This window comes from Chroicocephalus ridibundus, chromosome 14 (genome assembly GCF_963924245.1).
Source record: "Chroicocephalus ridibundus chromosome 14, bChrRid1.1, whole genome shotgun sequence".
In the NCBI taxonomy this organism is placed as follows: domain Eukaryota; kingdom Metazoa; phylum Chordata; class Aves; order Charadriiformes; family Laridae; genus Chroicocephalus; species Chroicocephalus ridibundus.
The window spans coordinates 14272405-14296874 of NC_086297.1; the positions used below are offsets into that span (position 1 = coordinate 14272405).

The 24470-nt window shown below is 47.2% G+C and overlaps 1 protein-coding gene across 5 annotated transcripts in view; it reads right to left on the bottom strand.

Moving 5' to 3' along the window:
• Positions 1-24470, bottom strand: part of DNAH9 (dynein axonemal heavy chain 9) — a 226683-nt gene that overhangs the window by 57188 nt on the left and 145025 nt on the right. For all 5 annotated transcript variants that reach the window (XM_063352546.1, XM_063352545.1, XM_063352547.1 and 2 more), the window contains 3 exons: positions 23664-23804; positions 18507-18677; positions 16248-16370 (listed from right to left, as the gene is read on the bottom strand). In XM_063352546.1, coding sequence (XP_063208616.1) covers positions 16248-16370; positions 18507-18677; positions 23664-23804 — 435 coding nt within the window. The remainder of the gene's footprint in view (positions 1-16247; positions 16371-18506; positions 18678-23663; positions 23805-24470) is intronic.

Here is a 24470-nt window from a genome sequence, read left to right on the forward strand (position 1 = left end):
GGCCACAGGAAAGTACGATTGAGGGCAGTTTCTCACTTGTGGAAGGTCTTCTGAACTGAAACATGTCTCGAGGCCACGCACAGAACATCAGCTCTAAAATCACGCTGCACTTACTTAACGCAGCCTTCCCTGATGCTCTCAGCCACATCCCTTCCCCAGACAGTGCAGCCGCACAGGGCACCCAGGCCTCTCCTCAGCAGCTGCTGAGACATGGGAGTTTGGAAGTGAACAAGAGGAAAGGATGCAAGAATTTGATGTGATAGAGAGCAGCCCTGCGGAAAAGGACTTGGGGGTCCTGGTGGGTGAAAAGCTGGACATGAGCCAACAATGCGCACTTGCAGCCCAGAAGGCCAATCGCATCCTGGGCTGCATCAGAAGAAGCGTGGCCAGCAGATCCAGAGAGGGGATTCTGCCCCTCTGCTCTGCTCTGGTGAGACCCCACCTGGAGCACTGTGTCCAGCTCTGGAACCCTCAGCACAAGAAGGACATGGACCTGTTGAAGCGGGGCCAGAGGAGGCCACGAAGATGATCCAAGGGCTGGAGCCCCTCTGCTGTGAGGACAGGCTGAGAGAGTTGGGGGAGTTCAGCCTGGAGAAGGGAAGGCTCCAGGGAGACCTTCGAGCCCCTTCCAGTCCCTGAAGGGGGCCTACAGGAAAGCTGGGGAGGGGCTGTTTGCAAGGGCATGTAGCGACAGGACGAGGGGCAATGGCTTAAACTAGAGCAGGGCGGGTTTAGATGAGACATTAGGCAGAAGTTCTTTCCACCGAGGGTGGTGAGACACTGGCCCAGGTTGCCCAGAGAGGTGGGGGAGGCCCCATCCCTGGAGACCTTCAAGGCCAGGCTGGATGAGGCTCTGAGCAACCTGATCCAGTTGAAGATGTCCCTGCTGACTGCAGGGGGTTGGACTAGATGGCCTTGAGAGGTCCCTTCCAACCCAACACGTTCTACGATTCTATGAATTTGGCATCATCCACGGTGCAGTTCTCCATAAGCCAAAGTAAGAAGAAATCTGCTCTCCTGTTTTGAAATCAGAACTAAAAACTCTCAGGTGACAAGCACTTGCTACTGTCAGTTATCCCAGAAATGCCTGATTTGGATGGGAGCTGGAAATTTTGAGCCCATGTCTGACGGGAGCGCACACTGCTAGCATTCCCGTGGGGTGCAAGTCTGCAAACAGTCTCCTTTCTGCTTCAACAGACACAAAGAGAACTGTGCTGCAAAAATCACAACAACCGATGGAAAAATGTGCTTTTCTATCCAGGGTGCTCCATATCCAAAGCTAAACAGAGACTCAGGCATGCCATGCTCACCAAAACTCGTTTTTTTTAAGGGATTTCACAGTTGGAATATTTATTACCTTCATCTTTATACACATGCAGTTATTTTTCTCTCCCTGTTCCCACGCGCACACACCTCTCTGCCTGCACAGTCTGGTGCACACACTCCGTGAAACCACAACGCTGAGACTCCAGTTGCAGTGACCACAGAGCCAGAAATCCCAATAAAACCCAGTGCAGACTGTAAACGGGTGGGTGCTTTCTTTGCACAAGCACGCACAGCATACTGCGCCGTTGTAAAAATCAAATCACTGAGATTTATACTCGCCAAACGCACACAAAGATTAACGTCTCGGTGCTACAAGTCTGTAGCAGAAACAGGTAGCTGAAGAATGTCCCAGAGAACAGCTGAGCAAAGCAGTAAATAAATAATCGCAATCAAAATGTAGCTAGATTTTGTAGCTAGAAAGTGGCAAGTATAACTGTTATGCAGAGAAGTAAAGACTCCAAATTATCTTTCCTACAAGTGGTGCCAAAATGCATGGCACAGCTTGTAAGGTTCTTCTGGATTTCAAGCAAAATTCTCGCTGAAACAAACAACTTCGGAGCGTTTTGCATAATCTGAAGCTCTAAGCAGTTGAACATGAAGTGGAAAACACAAGTGAAGTATAAAAGACAGTGAATGAGCTATTTTCTCTAGAAAGAGAAGGACACACTCGGAGGGAAGCAGAAGCTGCTTGACGGGCAGAGGTGTTCCGCACCATTAAAGCTCCAGCTCACATCCCACTGTGGAAAGCACCGGAGAAAGCTCCTTGAAAAGTGCTGGTGTCACACCTTGCGCAGATCAACTGAAAAAATACGCGCTCGCCAAAGGGCTTTGAAAGTCATGCAAACACCCCGAGAGAAGTGCTGAGAGATTGCCCGGGACATGGTGCTGTTGCAAATGAGGCAGAAGACACCGAGGGCCACTCCGCTCTGAGAACTGCAGGAGATGCACTTTCCCTAGGGAAAGGTTTCCCAAGGAGGGGACCAGAGCAGTGTAAAACTTTGGTCTTTCTAATTGAATTTAGGTAGAAGCTGTACCTCAACATAGAGAGTGAACAAAGGGAAGGAAGGAGTCAGAAAAAGGGGCTTCTTATAAAAAACGAGTTCACTTTTTTAGCAGCGGGAACGCCTGTAGAGGACAGAGAGAACGAGGTTATAAAGCTCTTCCTAGTGGGTGCCACTGATTCGGGACATTTGTTGAATAGAGACTCACAGCATCACAGACGCAATGGTTGGAAGAAACCTCTGGAGGTGTCTAGTCCAACCTGGTGCTCTGGCTGGGACTATGGCCTGCACCGGACCAGGTCAGCCATGGCTTTGTCTACCAAAACCCTGAGCTCTAGAATGAAGCGCTCTCAGCCTCTCTTGTGGAGCTGCACTATCCGTCTGGCAAAGGAAATGATAATTTTTTTTTTAAGAAGATGCTCAAGCTGAAGCTCCCTACCTGCAGTTTGTCGTGGTTGATCCTTATTACACTTACTGCCAATAACAAGGAGAGTTTGGCTCTGTCATCTCGTAACTGGACACATCCCTCCACCCTTCCTCCCAGGTCGTGTGCTCCATGGCCAGAAGTAGAGCTACAGGCAGAGAAGTCCTTGTCGATGTTACTGTAAATGCTACTGCAACACATCAAGCCGTGCCCGGAGTCACAATTTCCTCACTACCTCCCCAAAAGGCACGGGTAAGAGCAGAGTGTTTGCAATAGCACTGGAGAGCTGCAGCATGGACTGACTCGATTCAGCGCTGACCGTCTCCAGGCCAACCTCCCGGGGAGCCTGAGTACACCGTGAAGAAGAGCGTGAGCAAAGCGGTGATTCAACAGACGTTGTTCCCACGTGTGGATTAGCACTGACACGGAGAAATGTCAGCGACAGAGGAACTTCCTCCAAATTCAGTGCCGTATCCCGCTTTCTGTGGCAAACTCGAAACCAGAGCACAGAACACGCGAAACTGAAATTCTCAGGACCAACGTCACGTATCTCAGGACCGGTGCCATATATTCTGATCGGCCAAAACCTCCTTCCTTGCAGCAATGACATGTATTTGATGCACCTCTCACAGCTGAACACAATACAATGGCAAATGTTGAATGCAGCGGATTCATCAGTGCAAGTGCTTATATAAAACACCTTAACACTGCTGTCTTTTGAAGCGGCTTCCTTAAAATACCACTTTTTGGCTGCTGCTGCTTCGAGAAGTCTCTTGGTTGCTGTTAACAAGGGAGACTGAAAAATTGCTTTCTTCTTACTAAATGACAGACACGTAACCAGAGATGATAGTCTCTCTCTCCCTGAACAACATGTTGCAGAATCAAGAAAGCTCTAATTGCACGTATAAAGTCTGTATTATATAAATCAACACTAAAATTTTCATTAGTCAACAATTTTAATTGCATTTATTAGGAGTGATGGTATTAATAAGAGAAGCTGCTATTTAAAAGCCAGTGCAGTGAAAGCTATCTCAATCAGTAATCTTTCTGTGAATATTAATTGCTTTTCAATACCTCTGCTGTGAAATTTTCCAAGAAACTTAGACCAACGATAATACATCACTGTTTCCAAGCAGCAGGAGTAAAAGCAGGAATGGTACGTAGGGACAGCAGATGGGTGCCACACATCAACCTGGGTAGCGTGGCTATTTTTGTCAACGTAATGAAGAATACATTTGTCAATTAGAGTTGTCATGGAAATTGAGAGAGACAAAAAACATTGATCAAAATAAAATATGATCAAAAGGGCTGGAGGACTCCAGTTCCTGCCTCTGCAACCCACACGACAATCGTCTCTGAGGGCTGGAAACAGGAGGGTCTTGAGTTTGTATCTCAAAATGAGACTTTGCCAGCAAAACAGGTCTCTTCACACCATGTCAAGGCGAGGATCATTGTTTTCTCAGAGAAAATGATTTTCCTTTCACTGAATCACAGACAACTTGCTTTATCACTTTGGTTTTCTTTGACAGCTTCTCGTCCAAGTCAGAACCAGCTCGAAACTGGAAGCCGGTATGTCAGCAGATCTGCGAATTTCACACATTCGCAAAGGCAAAGCATTCGCTCTCCCCCCACAGCTGCAGGAAACATGCCGTGTATCAGCCACTGCCTCGGAGAAAGAAATCCTCATCGCCGCTGCCGAGCACCCGCTGGTGGGCTCACAGGGTGTCCCCGACACGCGGCCCTCCGGAGCCAACGAAGGCCAGGCGGGGAAGGGGGCGCGTGTCTGGGGGACAGGGACAAGCCCCAGCAGATGGGCACAACCAGGAGAGGACACACTCAGCCTCTCCCCGCTGCCGGCTGCCTCTGGAGGACGGGCTGAGCCTTTAGTGAGAAGAGCAACTTCAAAGGTCTGGTGTCATGGCTACTGCGTGCAATTTACCTCCCAGTGCCAGATACGCTACGAGAGGCTTTTGTAAATTTATTAGAGAAAACTTGTGCTTTTATCACTAAAGGCGGTTATTCGAAGGATACCATCCAGGCAAAACTGGCCCCAAGTTTTGGCATTGCTTCATAAGTTTTTATAAAATCTAAAAAAAATTAAAAAAAATAATTATAAATAATATTATCTCCATGTTTTCTTCCCCTCAGCTATAAACGAAATTATTGTTTAAAAAACAGATTTTTTTTTTTTTTTGTATTTTAAACTATTTCCATAATTTCAAATACCCCGCCCCAGAGCAAGCTGACTCGAGAACAGCTCTGGGGCAAGGGAAGTCAAAACAGCTCCTCATTACCCTGCTCCGCTGACAAAAATAGTGTGGAAAATAATACAGTGCCAGTAAAACCAGTGTTGCCAGACTGAGCTTCTAAAAACCTATTTACCAAGTTCCCCAGCAGCCATGGGACTGGTTTCTAAAAAGACATAATAAAGTCATAATAAAAAAAAAAGTGAGTTTTTTTTTAAGCTACCCTTACTTTTTGAGTCTTCAGGTTATACCTGATTCATACTTTCAGTCTTAGCTCCTTGTATAGCTTGCTTTTTAAAAAAAAACGTCTATAAGGAACATACTGAACATCAAATGTCTCTATAAAAATTATACAACTTGACAACAGTGGAAAGAAATGATATTTAATATTCTCACAGTTTAAATAATCTGTGAGATGATTAAATCCTAACAATTAGTCATGATTTCACTCACAAAATTAAGGAGATGTGCTTTTATGAATTGCGTTATACAGTTTTTAAGACTCCAGCAAAAAGGCTGACGGTGCTCGGCAGTCGTGTGATCCACCCTGGGACTCTGCTTTTGGAGAGGCACCACCTGACAACGTCGTTAGCAGAAGCTGTCAGGGTTTCAGTGGGCAGGGGTGTCCCCAGCAGCGATGGGCACGTTTTTAGCAAGCTAAGCCCGCAGGCTAATCATAGAATCACAGAATGGTTCAGGTTAGAAGGGACCTTAAAGCTCATCCAGTGCCACCCCCTGCCCTGGGCAGGGACACCTCCCACCAGCCCAGGTTGCTCCAAGCCCCGTCCAACCTGGCCTTGAACCCCTCCAGGGATGGGGCAGCCAAAACGCTAATGACAGTTGAAGGGGAATGGTTTTCAGACGTCCGGTGAGGCATGCAGCAAAGCTATCCATGTTCAACTGAACGTTTGCAACAGTGGCACTGGGATTAGATCCAAGGTCTGGAAACATTCCAGTAATTCAAAGCATTTGAGCTGTGCTGCTGTCGCCATGGCTTGGCTGCGCGTTTTGGAGCTGGGTTTCACCAACCTGAGGGACGCGGGTTCCCAGGGAGGTGTGGGAAAGTCCCACCACCACTCAGCGTCCCAGTTGTCTCTCTGTAGAGCGTGAATCAGCTCCTGCGTGAACTCTTGCGATGGAGTTAAAGCAGCGCAGCTGTACGAACACCTGGTCCTCGGGAACAACCTCACACGTTTTCAAAACACCTTCTACAGGCCTCACAGTGTCTATGTGCACTGCAAGTTCTGCCTATATAGGTTTCTGCAAATATTCATAATTTCTTTCCTTCACTTTCTGCAGGTGGCCCAAATCTCGTTAGGAAAACCAGCGTCCCCACAGTTGGAGAAAGACAGCTCCTCGAAGAATGGCAAAACCTGCATCTGGCTTGAATTGACAGATTGGATCATTCAGGAAACAGACGTATAAGCAGATGAATTACTCCATTTGAATACTACTGTTAACTGGAGGGATTAATGTAGAAAATGATGGATTATTTGCCGTCTTTCCCATACTAGGTTTTGGGTTGTATTATTCATTCACTGAAGGTGTTATTTTCTGTTTAGCTGCACTACCTGAATTATTCAGCTCATAAGAAAAATCTCTACCGAAGGTAAAAATAAAGACATGATGGGTTTGCCAAACTTCAATCACCTCTCAACACGAAAATGTTATTTTAATCCTCATTTCTTTCATAAAAGCTGACTGACAAGCTCACTGCACTGTATGCCCCTGTCTTCATTCAAATCCCTCCTCGCGTTTTGCCCACATCTAAATTATACTGGGGTTAAAGAGTATGTAGTGCCATGACATGACAGTACACAAAAACATCCTTCTGTTTATCTGCAGCATCCTTCCTAGAGCATCACAAAATGCAGACACCTTGCGGCTGTATGACAGAAGTGGTCTGAGGGGTGATGGGTTGGGTCTCGCTACGTTTTCTTGGAAAATTCCCAGTGAAACTGTACCACGAATCAGGAAGCAATGGTTCAGCACTCAAGTCCTACCTACTAGTACATTCTTATAGACATCTCCACTGGATCAGTCCAGTCCTGTTCAATATACTCATCAGTGACCTGGACGAGGGGACAGAGTGCACCCTCAGCAAGTTTTCTGATGACACAAAGCTGGGGGGGGTGGCAGACACACCAGAAGGCTGTGCCACCATCCAGAGAGACCTGGACAGGCTGGAGAGTTGGGCGGAGAGAAACCTTATGAAGTTTAACAAGGGCAAGTGTAGGGTGCTGCACCTGGGGAGGAATAACCCCCTGCACCAGCACAGGTTGGGGGTGACCTGCTGGAGAGCAGCTCGGTGGAAAGAGACCTGGGAGTCCTGGTGGACAACAGGATGACCACGAGCCAGCAATGTGCCCTTGTGGCCAAGAAGGCCAATGGCATCCTGGGGGGCATCAAGAAGAGTGTGGCCAGCAGGTGGAGGGAGGTCATCCTCCCCCTCTGCTCTGCCCTGGGGATGCCACATCTGGAGTGCTGTGTCCAGTTCTGGGCTCCCCGGTTCCAGAAGGACAGGGAACTGCTGGAGAGGGGACAGCAAAGGGCTACCAAGAGGATGAGGGGACTGGAACACCTCTCTTGTGAAGAAAGGCTGAGGGATTTGGGTCTCTTCAGGCTGGAAAAAAGATGCCTGAGGGGGGATCTTATCAACACCTATAAATACTGAAAGGGGGGGTGTCAGGAGGATGGGGCCAGGCTCTTTTCAGGCACTTTTCCCCACCAGTCTGTGATTCTTTGAAAGGTCAGCAACAGAAATGAGATTTAGTTATAATCTTTGTATTCTAATTGCTCATAACCACTCACCAAATTTTCACAATTTTGCTTGCGATGTTTCACAGATAGGTTCACATTGGCATTTTTCCTGCATTTTCTGCAAAGGTTGTTGAGGTTGTTTTGAGAATGGGCCTTACAGAGTCAGGCTGTTCTGCCAAGTCACAGTCTCCACCTTTCCTCTTCACTCTTTGATGCTCTCCAGAAAATCAGAGATGCACAGCCAGAACCAGAAGCTGCCCCTGGGTCTCTGGTGACAGCTGTGGCATCTTGTGCATTTCTGAGAAGTTCCCTCGATTCAGCTGTTATAAACCACAGATGGACCATCACCATGCGCGAATGCACAGCAAAACCTAAAGAAAAAATGTGTCTCATGGGCTGGAAGCGCTCAGCTAAAGCATCTGTCACCTGCTGGAAGGCTCTCGAAGTCCATGGTTCTGTGTCCTGATATACATATAGATAGACATATGTATGGACCCATCCCTTGCTGAGGATTCTCACAGCTCTTTTCACAGCAATAGTCTTATCCAAGGTTTTCTGGTGGCACCACAGCAGAGCTGGCCTTGAGAACAGGCAACCAAAGTAAAGAAGCTGCAGAGTCCCTTGGTGCCCTCAGGCCCCTGACATAATCCTCATACATGTGTCACATGACCTGCTCGAGCAACCTCAGTAACGGGAACTGCAAGCAATCTATGCCAGTCTCTGTCACAAAGATTTTCCCAATGTCTGGTGCTGTTCCTCATCTTCATCAATGACATAGACAGTGGGATTGAGTACACCCTCAGCAAGTTTGCTGATGACACCAAGCTGGGTGGTGCGGTCGATGTGCCAGAGGGACGGGATGTCATCCAGAGGAACCTGAACGAGCTGGAGAGGTGGGCCCGAGCAAACCTGATGAAGTTCAACAAGGCCAACTGCAAGGTCCTACACTTGGGTCGGGACAACCCTCGTTATCAATACAGGCTGGGGGATGAGGTGATAGAGAGCAGCCCTGCGGAAAAGGACTTGGGGGTTCTGGTGGGTGAAAAGCTGGACATGAGCCAACAATGTGCACTTGCAGCCCAGGCGGCCAATCGCATCCTGGGCTGCATCAGAAGAAGCGTGGCCAGCAGATCCAGAGAGGGGATTCTGCCCCTCTGCTCTGCTCTGGTGAGACCCCACCTGGAGCACTGTGTCCAGCTCTGGAGCCCTCAGCACAAGAAGGACATGGACCTGTTGGAGCGGGGCCAGAGGAGGCCATAGAGATGATCCAAGGGCTGGAGCCCCTCTGCTGTGAGGACAGGCTGAGAGAGTTGGGGGAGTTCAGCCTGGAGAAGAGAAGGCTCCAGGGAGACCTTCGAGCCCCTTCCAGTCCCTGAAGGGGGCCTACAGGAAAGCTGGGGAGGGGCTGTTTGCAAGGGCATGTAGCAACAGGACGAGGGGCAATGGTTTAAAGTAGAGCAGGGCAGGTTTAGATGAGACATTAGGAAGAAGTTCTTTCCACTGAGGATGGTGAGACACTGGCCCAGGTTGCCCAGAGAGGTGGTGGAGGCCTCATCCCTGGAGACATTCAAGGCCAGGCTGGATGAGGCTCTGAGCAACCTGATCCAGTTGAAGATGTCCCTGCTGACTGCAGGGGGGTTGGACCAGATGGCCTTGAGAGGTCCCTTCCAACCCAACACATTCTGTGATTCTATGATTCTAATCTCTCTGTCAGTACTTTGAGATGCACCTTGCTTTACCCTTTACTGATACAGAAAAACAATTGCTCTTTCCCTGATGGAGGACGCTTTTTGCGGACCGTACCCTCCTGTTCCCTCAATCTTGAGGCCCTAATCCTTCCCCTTCTCCCTTATGAGGCTCTAATCCTTCCCCCTCTCCCTCTCCTCAATCTCTTCCCACAGTCATGTTTTCAGGTGTCTGACGCTTCTCACTGTTCTCCTCTACCCTGTCTGCAGAAGGTCCACATCTTTCTTAAAATGCAACGCTCAAAGATTAAACCAGACTCCAGCAGAGGCTTGGCCAACTCCGAGTGAAGTGAAAAGTTTGTCCCCATGGCTCTGTCAGATTCTGTTCATTGCACAAGGATGCTCCTGTTCAGGTACTGGCGATATTGTGGTCCCTTGATGCCCTGTGGTCACACGGTGGGGATGATACACAGGCCACAAGTGCCTCCACTGAGGCCATCTCATGTGCCTCAACATAGGTAAAGCCTTGGTGTTACCATCAGGGCTCCAGAGATTGTACCCAGTCAAAATTTAGCCAAGCACTTAATCTGCAGTCTTCACAGCTGCTCACGTGAGCCAACCCTGCCATGCAAAAGAAACACCGATGGGCTCTACTGTGTTACACAAACAAGGAGCTCCAACAGGTCCTTTATGGCAGATCTGGGCTTAAAAGGAAGAACTAATAAAGAGGAGCCAAATCCAAGCCATCTGCCTTCATTGCCTTTCCAAAAGCATTTGAGACGTCTAGGTACAGTACCTCATGCACTCAATGGGATGAGTGCTTGCACGCCCTTGGTTGCTAGCAGAGCTCAGCCACCAGACCTCTCTGCGGTCACTCCTGGGACCACAGGCCACTCACATATTTTCAGGAGCCCACTGCAATTGGGTTTTTTTCTTTTTTCTGTTTTTTAAGCAAAGCAATAGGACTTCAAAAGATATACAATGCCTAAAAAAGATACATTTGATATCCAAAAGGTATCTCCGATGAAGCAATTACTCCCTTTCCTTCCATTCAGAGGCTGAAAGAACTTTTACCATCAAACTGACCAGCTGACAACAGGCTTTGTGTCACGGGTGGATTGAGAGTGAAAGACGCAGGCTGATGCTGCTGTAGAGGCATCCAGAAAAATTCAATTTCCACTCTGCAATCAAACCAACAAAGTATGTCTTTAAATATTTGATGTGATCAAAATCTCTGCTGTATTTCAGATAAACATCAGATCGTTAGCCAGCAGGTTGAAAAAGAAAAGGGGGAAAAAAACCCAGTAAAACGTCCTCAAGCAGTATTTCTGTGAGACCTTGGGAACATTTCTCTGACACTTGATAGTTGGTGAGGGCAGATGAATGTCCTTAGGAAACTTCTAGATGAGAGCAGATAAACGCACATCGAAGTGTCATAATCAATGTTTTCTATCAAAGATGCGCTAAAAGGCTCTACATCTGAAGAACGGAGTTAATGGAAGAGATTTAATTAAGACTATGATTTTCTGGCATAATAATAATTCTGAATGTGCATGGAAAGCTGTGAGCTGCAAGCCTTTCATATCTGACCAGCCTGATCAAAGGACCTCGCTTATGCACAAAGAACACAATATAGGCAGCAGATTGTGTCACAATGAATCTTTGACAAGAATGAAAAATTTCAGTGTCTAAAGAGTACAAAAAAGTGAAAGTTGGAAGAGAGATTTTGTTCTTTTGTCAAAAAAAATCCAGTTTTTTTTAAATGTAAAATATATGATTTGGTATTTTATCTCATAAGCCACACATGCCATCTTATCATCTGCATTCTGCAAAATTATAAATATGGAGTTAATATACTACTTTGTCTACTGCTGTTCTCCTCCTCGAAAGCTGAATTCGGTATTTAGAGCTCATTATTCAACATCACATTTATTAAACAATGCCCTTTCAGTAGCGTTTTCATATCTACATAATGAAAATTCTTCCTCTTCAGAAAAAGATGAGGGAAATGATTGGGATGAAGAAGTAATCCAAGCTGTCCAGGTGTATTCGTGCTGTATATTAACTAGCTTCACTTATCCTACGGGACACATCTGCATTCAGCAGTGAAGAGGCACTGCAGAAAATATCACAAAGAAAATCAGGCTCAGAAAACGCGTATCTGCGCAAAGCAGACCCAGAGCTGCCTGTGGGAACAGGCTGCCGCGGTGAGAGCTGGATCCACGCAGGGTTGATCGGGGACCGCAGCTCCGCGGGAGGCACAGGGCCACGAGGCACCACGGACACGGCTCCCCCAGGAAGGGCACTGCATGGAGGGAGTCAGAGCACGGGAGAATTTCATGGCAGAGATCACCAGGGTCACAGGGAAATCCATTCGCCCAACCTTCAGCTAGTTTCAGTGGCCCGAGAACCACCTCGCCTTCTAAAAAGGGCTGGTTTTGACACAGGCAACTGTGAAAACGAATCCCATAAGGGCATGACCTTCATTAGCAGTGGTGAAGCTCCGGAAGAGCCCAGCTTGACTGTTGCTACGTTCATACGATCTTTTCTAGGCAAATACAAACTGCTCTGCTGAGCCCCTAAGAAACAGGAGCACGGTCTTTTGGCACCAGGCACTGCCCAGAAGATACGTAACTATGCCTCCTGTGAGGCTCTGCCCAAGCTAATAAGCTACTGATGGGCAGATTGCATCAGCTCAGGACTAAAACCTCACTCACGCATCTGTAAGGCTGTTCTGGAGCAAGACTGTCTCAGACTATGGGGAGAAGGAGTTTCTATCTGCCTGCCTCAGACCCCAGCAGACCTGTGCAGTGAGGAGAAGACACACACTTTTTTCTGGCCTGCTGATCTGCTCCTGAACCTGTGGCTACAGAAGAGGTCCCGGCACAAGCTCACCATGAGGCACACAGCTTGCTAGTATGTTGCTGGCTCATGTTTGATTTTGGCCAACTTGTTTGCTCTCAGAAAACGGCCAGCCGTAGCCCGGGGGATAGGACACTCCAGGGACTGTCCATAGTCAACAATATACAAGGTCTCTCTGGTCTGGGAGGCGAGGAGAGTTTCGCTGTATGGTTTCACACTGTGCTGTGTGGCCCATTTCAGTTGTTGATCTAGACATAATCTGGAAGACCCAGAAACCATAAAACCCAACTCAATTCAGACATTACTCATCTCCCATCCAGGTATCAACACCTTCATCTTATGGCACTGGAGACCTTCCAGTGAAGGAAAGAAAAAAATGGTGGGAAAACCCTACAGAGGAAAACCTCTACACTGATTCCATGCTAAATTCAATCCTGCAACAAGAATACCAAAGTGGTCACTTGCACATGGCAGCGCCCTGACGTCCTGTGCAGTTCAAGCAGTAGCATCGTTGTACCTTTGTGGTGTAAGGTGTCTCCACACATTTGTTGGTAAGGTAACCAACAGCCAAGCCAGGAGAAATGGACAATCTTGCATGCATGCAAAGAACTTTTTCAGAAGTACCAAGCGAAATAAAAACTTAGAAGCTAAGTACTGGCAACACAGCGGTGAGGAAGGTATAACATACTGTAATAAAGGAAATTGAAAAAAAGACAGAAAACGTCATCAAGAGTAAAATAATACTCTTGGCTTCTCAAGAGATCACTATTAAGTACCTGCAAAAGACGGGCCTTAGAACCCAAACGACCAACTCTATTGAACACCAGAGCCAGGGACTCAGCAAAGGCACCACTTTCATTAAATGACACAATTTTCTCCCTTTCCTGCTCTTAACTAACCCTTCAATGAGCCGGAGGCAGCATTTGCACTGGGGCTAATGACCGTGTCCTTTGCTAATGTCTCCCCTTGCTCCACCAACGTGCCTCCACTGGTGCTGCTTTCCCCCCATATAGGCTGAAAGATGAACAGAATCAAATTAAGCTCAGAGCAGTTTTTCTTTACCCGTACTTAGTTTGAATCCAGTTCCTGTTTCAAACTTGAAGAAGCACTAAAAAGCCCGAAACTTAGCTATTTTTTCCAAGTCTATCAGCAGATCTCATAAAAGATATTACCCCTTCCCCACAAACGGTGCTCTTCTGGGCAGGTACGGGGTTTTCTTCGTTCACTGGTAAATATTGAGTTTCCCTGACACACACATTGCAGCAAAAACCTCTGGGAAACTTTGTACCGAACTTTTTACTGAAAGAAGCTGGAAAACTAAATCATAAACATGCGTCAGACACCCCAGCATCATGAGCTGCACCACGGCAATGGACTGTTAGCCTATATATATTATTAATCAAACAACAACAATAAATAACAAGCCGAGGCACGCAAGGCTATTTACATGCCCAGAGTCCTCAACATTTAATGAGATTTCCCTTGAAGTTAATGTGCCCAAAATGGGAGGCACAGAATGGGCCACAAATATCAATATTGATTTCTTTTGGCATTACTGTCTTGGCCTGAAACCCCTGGCAGGAGGAGGACTTTGTACAGGAGCATTTTCCACGTTTCTGTGAAAAATTAGCAGAATGCTAAATTCCACTTCCAATTTGAAATATGAATCTGAAACGTACTTTGCTCAAGCTTTGTTGAAGAAACAATTTATTACAGTACTTAATCTTCCTGATGAAAGAAAAGGAGATTTTAGCCTGCTAATAAGCTGTATAGAAGCCATGACTAATTAACCTAATTATAGCAGTCTGTGACAAAATGTGATTGTACTAAAACCATGCCTCAAGTAACTGGAGTTGCCAAAAACGCAAAGGCTAATAAACCAACACACATTAATAGAATGTAAACACTAATAAAGTTGACACCAGCCATATTATTTATAGTAAAATCAATACTACAATCACCACAAAAGACAATCTGAAGAACATTCAGTATCTGATAATATAGAATTCACTATCTGAAAATCCTGAAATACATCAAATCAGGGCAGATCAGTGCAGACCAGTGACTGCAGCTCTTTGAGACGTGCAGTTCATGGGGACAGTGGATGCACGCTGAGGCTGAAGACACCTGACACGCGCAGCGCACTCAGACACACTCACGTCCTGCCATCTCACAGCTCAGCAGAAGGGTAGACGCTGAGCAGCGTCTTCTTGGCATCACGTAGTTTCCATCTCAACCACAAACCCTAAGGGACTCAGTGGGAGAGAGGAAGCTGGGTGGGAAGGGCGCATCTCAAAGAGAATCAGTGATTGCAAAGCACCGCAGGAGACAGTCTGCTCTCAATTCCTGCCTACCTCCGGACAAGTCTCCAGCTACTCCACGCACACAATGGCTACACGATAAATACCCAGCCCTGCATCAGTTTGGGATGGCGGAGGGATGACGGAGCACAGGCTGCTGGTGGGGACAAAGCCAGGGCACATAGTTAGCAGTGAAGGTGAAGATCTTGTTCAATGATGCCGCTGACAGTGTTTGAGCTCTGATGAGTGGAAGTTCTTTACTGCTGGTCTCATAGCAGGCTCTGACACAGTACTTTGACACGGAAATGTCTGTTCTCCTGCACAGGTCAAATAGTGATGCAAGAATAAAGTCTGAAGAATCAATAACTGGGAGGTGATGCACCTTCTGGTGTTTATGACCCTGAGCTGGCAACCGTACCAACTTCATCCCAGTAGCGAGGCAGTTGCAACAATCACGATGAAGCACATGGGGACCATGAAAGGCCATTTCCCCCACACTGAATGGAACTGGCCAGGACAGGGGGGATTATCTCGCAAAGAAAACTCACTGCAAACTCAGGCGTCTGCTTGGAGAACGTGCCACCTGCAGGCAGGACCACTGAAAGCATCCTTGGGCACTACAAGAGTCATATGTTTCCTAAGATGCACAAAAGCATCTCCAAAATTAGAATCAGAGCCCAAAACCTCTGAAAGGTTTTCGGAGGAAACTTAGAGGACTGAAGCAGAAAGAAGCTTTGGGGTGCAGAACTCTCCCAAGCAGTGGGACGCCAACCCAGAAGGACTCCAGAGGAACTGAAATGCACCTTTCACCCTGTATATCCCCACGCTGAACAAAGGCAGGGACCCAGCAGGGTTGAGAAATCCTGAGATTTCAAGCAATAATATGTACATACATCTCCAATCTATACAGACTGCAGAGCTCAAAGACAAAATCTGCTGTTGCAAAGCATGTATTTCATGGGCTTGATGGATGAGTTCCCCTGATTATGTGCGTTGACCTGAAATGTCCCTTTAATTTGTCTTCAAAGGAGAAACAAAAATAAAACTGCTGCTGTCTGAACAGCAAAACGCCACCACTGAACAAAACATGATTAAATAAAGGGTGTAGATTTTTTTTTTTAATTCCTCCATTATTATGGAAATATGCCTTTTAGAGGATGAACAGGGCTGGTCTTAGCGAGAAGTTCCAAGCTTATTTTATGGCTGAAAATGTGATTGTGACATTTTCAACATGAGCTAGGTCGTGTGCGTGCACAGAATGAGGCAGAGGCCCCGTCCTCACTGCTCCCTCCTCCCTCCCCTCCTCCCAAACACAGGGAAGATCTCCATGTCCCTTAGAACCCATAACCACAAAAACCAGAGGAAATTCTCATTTCTGTCTTACAGGGAGAGACGCCTCAATCTCAGAGGGAAAATGTCACCTTCTCCGGAACACACAGATCATCAGAGGTACAGTCACAAGGAGCCCACAAGGTTGGTCTTTTACTTAAAGAACTCCATTTCTCTGACATTTTCGTGCCATTTCTCATGTATGGACAGTACTTTGTGCATCAAAGGCCATAAGGACCAACCTGAAGGCTGCTGAAAGGCCTTTAGAGGAGATAAGGGATGCTGATTTCACACCGCTCAGGTGAAACAAGTACCTTGATTCCTCCCCAGGAGTGATCAGACAGGAAGTCCACAGGGCTCGTGACTCTGGTCTGTGCTGGGTATCTCAGTAGGAAATCCAGTTCTACTGCGTTGATTTCTTTACTCATCAGAAGTATCTGTAATTTCAACCAAACAAGATATCCTTGAGCAACCAGGACACAGAGCGGCAACATACTCTAGCAGATTAATTATTCAACTCACGTAGCTCACAAAAGTGTGGCTAAAAAGTACAGAGTGTGCCATGTTGGAGGGGTGTGATGAAACATACCATGGAGGTGCTCTGCGTCTCCCCAGAAAAGGACCAGGAACAAGTATGGAGATTGCCAACATAAGAGGACCAAAGTTGGGATAAAGCATGTAGCAAGGGCTGTGATCCAGGTTCACAGATAGCACCCTGAGGAGAAGTCCCTGCCAGCAGAGCCCCAGGCTGAGGGATGTGCCGCAGGTCCCCGAGCTTCACATCTGCAGCTAAAAGAGGTAACTTTCTGGAAAGGAGCCAGAGCATGCATCCCCAGGGCATGCTACCAGGGTCCTGTCCATCTCTCACTGTCTTGCTCCATTTTGAAGGTCAGCGGAGAATGTTTAAAACAAACAAACCAAAACAAAACAAAATGAAAAAAAAAAAAAACAAACCACAAAAAACTCGCGGTAAGTACACCAAGAGAATAAGCAGGTCCCTGAGGCCTCAAACACTGGAGAGCACCTGGGCCATTCAGCTGCTACTGATGTTTTTGCCACCTATGCTGGCTTTCAGGAACACATGGAGCAAGACTGCCAGAGCAACGTTCCAGGTAATTCTGGAAAGCCGTAGGCGCTCAGGAGCCCAGCTGGAGCCACTGCTCCAAGTGCCCAGCCAGACTTCTGAAATCTCAGAGACAAACTCCAAAAACCTGAACTTCAATTCCAGGTGGAAAAAGAGCAGTGCTGGAGTGGCGGGTTTGTTAATTCCTTGTCACAGATCCTAGACTGCATCTCATTATGGCCTGCTGGGCAATGGCAGCTGAAGTGTGCCTGGCATCTCTTCCCCCGGGGACGGGAATGAGGTGCTCAGTTCCAGAGCCAACTGCTTTTTCCTGTAGGAGAATCCTGTGCCTCATCACCCAACCACCTCCACACACTGAAATTGGGGGTGCTGGTTTTCCTTAAAGTGACCCATTTTTAATGCTTAATGTCATTACAAGCACAATGTGTGCTACTTAAACACGTTATTTAGAGACATATACTAGAAAATTTAGGTACCCTTTAGGTCAGAATTCAGGCTGCAAAATACCAGCTGACTTTTTACACACAGACAATTTATTAACTAAATGTATTGTTTAAGTCCATTTTTTAATATATGTATATATATCATAGAATCATAGAATGTGTTGGGTTGGAAGGGACCTCTCAAGGCCATCTAGTCCAACCCCCTGCAGTCAGCAGGGACATCTTCAACTGGATCAGGTTGCTCAGAGCCTCATCCAGCCTGGCCTTGAATGTCTCCAGGGGTGGGGCCTCCACCACCTCTCTGGGCAACCTGGGCCACTGTCTCACCACCCTCAGTGGAAACAACTTCTTCCTGATGTCTAATCTAAACCTGCCCTGCTCTAGGGTAGCTGTGTGTGTATATATGTGTGTGTACACATATATATAGTAACTTGCCTTTTTACATATAGTATTTTCTTGTGTAGAATTAATAAAAAATTGTGGCAATCACTGGATCAAGGCTGACTAGACCTGCACACTTTGAGCAGTTCAAACTTGGTTCATGTCTGCATTCTACATGGCAGGGCATTTACACAGTCATTCACTGCACAAGCTTAATAACAACTTCGCAACATCATGCCAAGCACTGTTTATTGATTGACTGTGATTTCAGCATAGGGATATACAAAGGTCTCCTTGCTCAGACTGTAGATCAAAATTTACACTAACATACTAGACAAAGACAGCAGCGATATAGCACGCGGTTCTTTTGGACAAAACCAATAACCCTTCAGGACCAGCTTGCTTTGCCCTTTTTTTTTTCAGGTCCTGCAAGCAGGTATTACTCTCTCAAACAACCATTTGTCAGCATAATGCAAATCAAACACAGCATCTGTGACTGTTATCAGCAAGAGGGGAAGAGAAGAAAATCAGTTCCCCAGCCCTTGTATTTGCTGCTCTGATGCTGAAGGCCACAGCTGTGCCAGTTTGAGCTTTCTCTGCATGCCAATATCTTTGCCTGTAAAATAAATCATCGCATACAAATTGCACGAAATGGTGACGTTTACCTGGAAGGTAACCTGAGCAGTGTAGGTCAATTTATCACACTCGAACAGCCCCCGGCTTGTGTACTGGAAGACAGAGAAGGTGATGCTGTCGATGAGGTTCAGCACCCGTGCTGCCAGGCTCTCCTCTGGAGCTGCCCTCTCGATGGCTTTCTGAAACACGATGCTGAACGCCTGGGTGGGGAGACACAGAAGGACACCAGTGGTTTCTAGATGCTCTTTGCATGCTCCTGGCTATCACCTGAAGTATTGCAGTAAGTGAAGCCAACTCAGACACTTTATCTCTAGAGCTACAACCAAAGCATCCTCACCTGCCCAGCAGTGTGGCCCACCAGCTCCAGGAGGCAGGGGAACATGAGAGAGAGACCAGACCCTCTGTCTGTCTTTAGCTGCTTTTTCAGGAACAGACAGCCAGGGAATAATCATAGAATCATTTAGGTTGGAAAAAACCCTTGGGATCATCGAGTCCAACCCTCAACCCCACTCTACAAAGTTCTCCCCTACATCATATCCCCCAACACCACATCTAAACGACTCCTGAACACATTCAGGGATGGAGACTCCACCACCTCCCTGGGCAGCTTATTCCAGTGTCTGACCACTCTTTCTGGGAAGAATTTTTTCCTAATGTTCAGTCTAAACCTACCCTGCTGCAGCTTAAAGCCATTCCCTCTTGTTCTATCGCCAATTACCGGTGAGAAGAGACCAGCCCCAACCTCTCTACAATGTCCTTTCAAGATGAGGTCTCCCCTCAGCCTCCTCTTCCTCAAACTAAACAGTCCCAGCTCCTTCAATCGCTCCTCATAAGATTTATTCTCCAGGCCCTTCACCAGCTTTGTTGCCCTCCTCTGCCCTCGCTCCAGCACCTCAATATCTGTCTCGTATTGAGATGCCCAAAACTGGACACAATACTCAAGGTGTTGAGTACAGGGGGACCATCACCTCCCTACTTCTGCTGCTCACACTATTTCTAATATCAGCCAGGATGCCATTGGCCTTCTTGGCCACCTGGGCACACTGCTGCCTCATATTCAGCTGCTTGTCAATTAGAACCCCCAGGTCCTTAATGACATTCCCTGTGACATCGCGCTCTTGGGCTTGAGAAAGTAGCGTAGAGACAGGCTGACTGAATTAAGACACAGCGGATACAGGAAACCTTTCTCTGACCAAATGTGTTCTCCCATAGGGATTACAGAGTCTGCTTCCTCTGCCAATGCTGAGGCACAAGATAGTGGTGTTCCCCGAGGAAAGCAGAGCTCCCATTTCACAAGTATTTCAACAATTCCCCTAAATACAAAAAAAAAGTCATAGAATCATAGAACGGTTTGGGTTGGAAGGGACCTTAAAGATCACCTAGTTCCAACCCCCTGCCCTGGGCAGGGACACCTCCCACCAGCCCAGGTTGCTCCAAGCCCCGTCCAACCTGGCCTTGAACCCCTCCAGGGATGGGGCAGACACAGCTTCTCTGGGCAACCTGGGCCAGGGGCTCACCACCCTCACAGCCAACAATTTCTTCCTCAGATCTCATCTAAATCTCCCCTCTTCCAGTCTGAAGCCATAACCCCTCGTCCTATCACTACACGTCTTTGTAAAAACTCCCTCCCCAGCTTTCCTGTAGGCCCCCTTCAGGTACTGGAAGGCTGCAATAAGGTCTCCCCGGAGCCTTCTCTTCTCCAGGCTGAACCCCCCCAGCTCTCTCAGCCTGTCCTCACAGCAGAGGGGCTCCAGCCCTCCCAGCATCTCCGTGGCCTCCTCTGACCCCGCTCCAACAGCTCCGTGTCCTTCTGCTGTTGGGGACCCCAGAGCTGGAGGCAGCACTGCAGGGGGCTCTCCCCAGAGCGGAGTCCCATGAGTACTTTACTGTCTGGATTCAGCAAAGGACTACACGAGAAGGGCAGGTAGGACTTCATCTTGTGGAAGTGGGATTAACCAGTCCGTAAAGTCCCCTCGGGGATGGGTGCCTGCATCGACAATGGCACTCTTACATAAGACAGTAAGGAGTCTTGTAACAACATTTCTGATCTAAATGAGAAAAGACAAAAAACTTTCAGAGCCACCCAAAGAAAACTCATTAGCAAATTATCAAATGCAAGTGGAAAAAGAAAAAGAAAAAAAAAAGCCTAAGTTCTGATTAGCAATGCAAAGGCTTCATGCACCGTGCCCAGCTAATAGGAAATAACCAGGCCAATACAAATTGATAGCACCAACTGGATGAGGCACCACTGTGTTGGCAGCATTATCTTTAGGGTTCTACAAAAGAAAAAAAACGATGCCTCAACAAATTAAAGTGCCATTGATACCTACTGCATTATTAAATAATTGCAGAATGCATTTTCCTGCTTAACATTACTTTAAATTGTGTTAAAACATGCTGCGGAGTAGCATACAAATCTTGTGTGCTCTAATATATACTGGAGCTTCTAGCTGTGTGTATTTTAAAAACATCTCTGTGCATCTTTACACAATGTTTTATGATCTGTCATCAAAATTTATTAGATAAAAACATTTCATCCAATAATTTTCTATGTATTTATACACATTGCTAATGTTAACTGGAAAACATAAAACAAACAAAATACAGAAGATGAAGATTAAAGGTGAAACCTCAGAAACTCCTGTGTCTATTATGTATGTAAGGAACGAATCTTTCAAAGGGCACCCTTGCAACAAAAGACATTCTCTACATTTTCCTGGTAAACTTATTTCAACACATGAGTTGTAGATATCAAAAAATAAAAGCTTTTTTGTGGATGAGGCTCAAAATATTATATTCTCAATTACTTTTTCCAGGTCACTTGTCAAGGTAAGAAGTCATTTGGAAGAAGTCCTAGACCAGGATGCCATCTCATTTAACCCTCTATCCCCTGAAATACCTTTCTCCTGTGACAAAAAAAGGTCTTCCATTTATTAAAACATTAAGTCCGGAACTCTTCAATAAATACCCTAAAAGGCCCTTGGGTTTCTACTGGTCAGACCTATTGAGACCACTCTGCCAAGGCAAGGGACTCATTTTACTGCAGCAGGTTCTCAGAAGCTGCTTGGGCACCAAGACTTCCCCAGTGTCTTGGGCAGCACGTGTAGAGCAGAGAAAGAGGGGACCCTGCTTCCAAGTGGCTTCAAAGATAGAGGGGATGGCTTGAACGAAACCCCACTTCCTACCAGTGAAGGAATAGAAAGCAACTGATTAAGTGATGCCCAAACGTCAAGCAAAGACATGAACTATGAAGTCACCACTGGTCGTATATTTAATTCTAAAGATCTAGCTCCTCCGTCGTCTCAGTCTGTTGACACCTGCCATAAAGAGAAGCAGTGGTATATCAAAGACAGTCAAGAAACTTGGAAAACCTGGCCATGCTCTCATTCCCACAAAAGCTACTGGCTTCCCACTGGGCTCTGCTGCCACATGGTAAGTGGGACGGTGCAGCCCCATCACTATGAGCAGTAATAATTACATTGAAATCAACCTGCCATGTTGGAAATGTTCTACAGGTGTTCTGGGGAGAACAGCTCCAGGTGGGAATGCTCCCCAAAGGAGGGACATCATTCCTAGTTCTCTATGTACCATGTCCGTGTACTACAGAGCCACACTTGCTACGCAGGGAAGGGTAGTCTATTTAGACAAGACAGAAAAGTAGCAAGGCCTTTGGAGCACAGACCCTTTGGCTGTGTCTCTTACACATTTATTTTAGGAGCACAGGGCAAGAAGTGGTCTCTCTCCCAGCATGGGCCCCATTGGGGTGTTCATACCGCCCTCATGAGCATGCCTGCAGCTGAGACTGCCAGCTACAGGACATTTTAGGCTGTAATCTTGCTTGTCCGTCTGATGGCAAAAGACAGCGTGAGAAGCGCAAAGACACAGCCCTTCAGATGATTCCTCCGGCCTGCAGATAAGTGTGGGTGCGGGTCCATACCAAAAGGTGGTGAACATTCAAGTCACGCACGTGCTACTTATTCCTGCACACCCACCATGCACAGACACCAACCCGAAGTTAGACTTCACACCACACAGCTGACTACCTGAAAGGCTTTTGGAACTGTAACGTCAGAAGCATCCAAGCTCCTGAAAGCCCAGCTCTTGGGACCCGTCCTGCACTGCAGAGATGGAAGAAGGAATGACTCACCTTTTGTTCAGAAGGTGGCAATAAATCCCTGGTGATGTGGTCTCAGTGGGACAGGGCTGTGTTTAGAGACTGATGGGATGTTTTAATCCTGTGCTGTTTGGGGAGTCAGGACTGCTTCAGCGTCAAGGTCTGGGATAATTGTTAAGGGCTGCGGCAGTTCCTGTTAGCTTACAAAATATCTGCACAGGCATCATGACTCGGATGACATCTCAGATACAGAACCGATGTAAATATAAAGAAAAGATTAACTGACCAAGCAAGTGACTCCAAATGCTGTGCCAAATCTCTGCATGTCTCTGTATTTCATATATGAAATACACAGAAAAAAGTACTTTGTTGGCTTTTCCCCCATATGAGATTTTTTAAATGCATTGCTCATCTTGTTCTGCCAGGCCATTTGTGAAGACGGAAGAAAGAAATGGCTTGTAAGGTTCTGCTTTGCAAAGAAACTTCCTGGATTTTTAGTGATAAAGGATGTTAATGCATCGCTAAGTCAGACCATGGCTTTCCACCAGACTTCATCTGCTTAGAAAGAAAGCAAGAAAACGAAGGAAAAGCTAATTAAGGCTCATCTAACCTGATCCCAATCTGGCCACCTGTGGTGGGCTGGACTGGCAAATTCAGAGCCGAGCAGGGCCCCTGGCCCACACTCAGTACTTGACATGGAGGGACCTTTTCTTCCGGCATCCCGACCTCCCCTCCCTGGGTCTCTGCAGGTGCCGCTGAAGCTCTGCTCCTTCCACCGAGGGCAGCGATGAGCAGCGATGACCCGTGCTCTGCAGCGGGTTTGGGACAAATCTTTCCCAATGTGCACTAAACACTATCGCAACATTACTTAAGAGTAATATATATTAAGTAGCCATATAAAGCACTAAATAACCGGAAACTTGTCCATAAAAACAGATCAGCAGAATGGTTTAGGTCAGATCATCTTTTTGTCTGGGAGTTCAAATATCCCCAAGAGGCCCAAGAGGATGACTTTGAACCTCGGTAAGAGAGACGCAGCGGCACTGTCTCCCACAGCTCACAGGGACAATACCTTCAGAGAGAACTGGTACATGGGATGGATGGCATGGAGGTCGTTCATGGTGAAGTACAGCAGAGAGGCCCGCGTGGCAGCGGGCCTGTAGTGCTCTCTGGCCTCGTTAATTTTGGTTTCTGTCACTTTAGACTCCTGCACCTGGGAGGAAAACAGAGAACAAAGTTATGGTGAAAACATCTTTGTGAATCGAGCCCAGGGGAGGGCTGACGTAGAATCACAGAATGGTTCGGGTTGGAAGGGACCTTAAAGATCACCTAGTTCCACCCCCCTGCCCTGGGCAGGGACACCTCCCACCAGACCAGGTTGCTCCAAGCCCCATCCAGCCTGGCCTTGAACCCCTCCAGGGACGGGGCAGCCACAGCTTCTCTGGGCAACCTGGGCCAGGGGCTCACCCCCCTCACAGTGAAAAACTTCTTCCGCGTATCTAATCTAAATCTTCCCACTTCCAGTTTAAAACCGTTCCCCCTCATCCTATCACTACCTGCCCTTGTAAAAACTTGCTCCCCAGCTTCCTGGAGCCCCTTTAGGGACTGGAAGGGGCTCGAAGGTCTCCCCGGAGCCTTCTCTTCTCCAGGCTGAACCCCCCCAGCTCTCTCAGCCTGTCCTCACAGCAGAGGGGCTCCAGCCCTCCCAGCATCTCCGTGGCCTCCTCTGGCCCCTCTCCAACAGCTCCGTGTCCTTCTGCTGTTGGGGACCCCAGAGCTGGAGGCAGCGCTGCAGGAGGGGTCTCCCCAGAGCGGAGCAGAGGGGCAGAATCACCTGCATCTGCCACAAAGACGTCAGGCCAAGCACTGGGCAACCCAC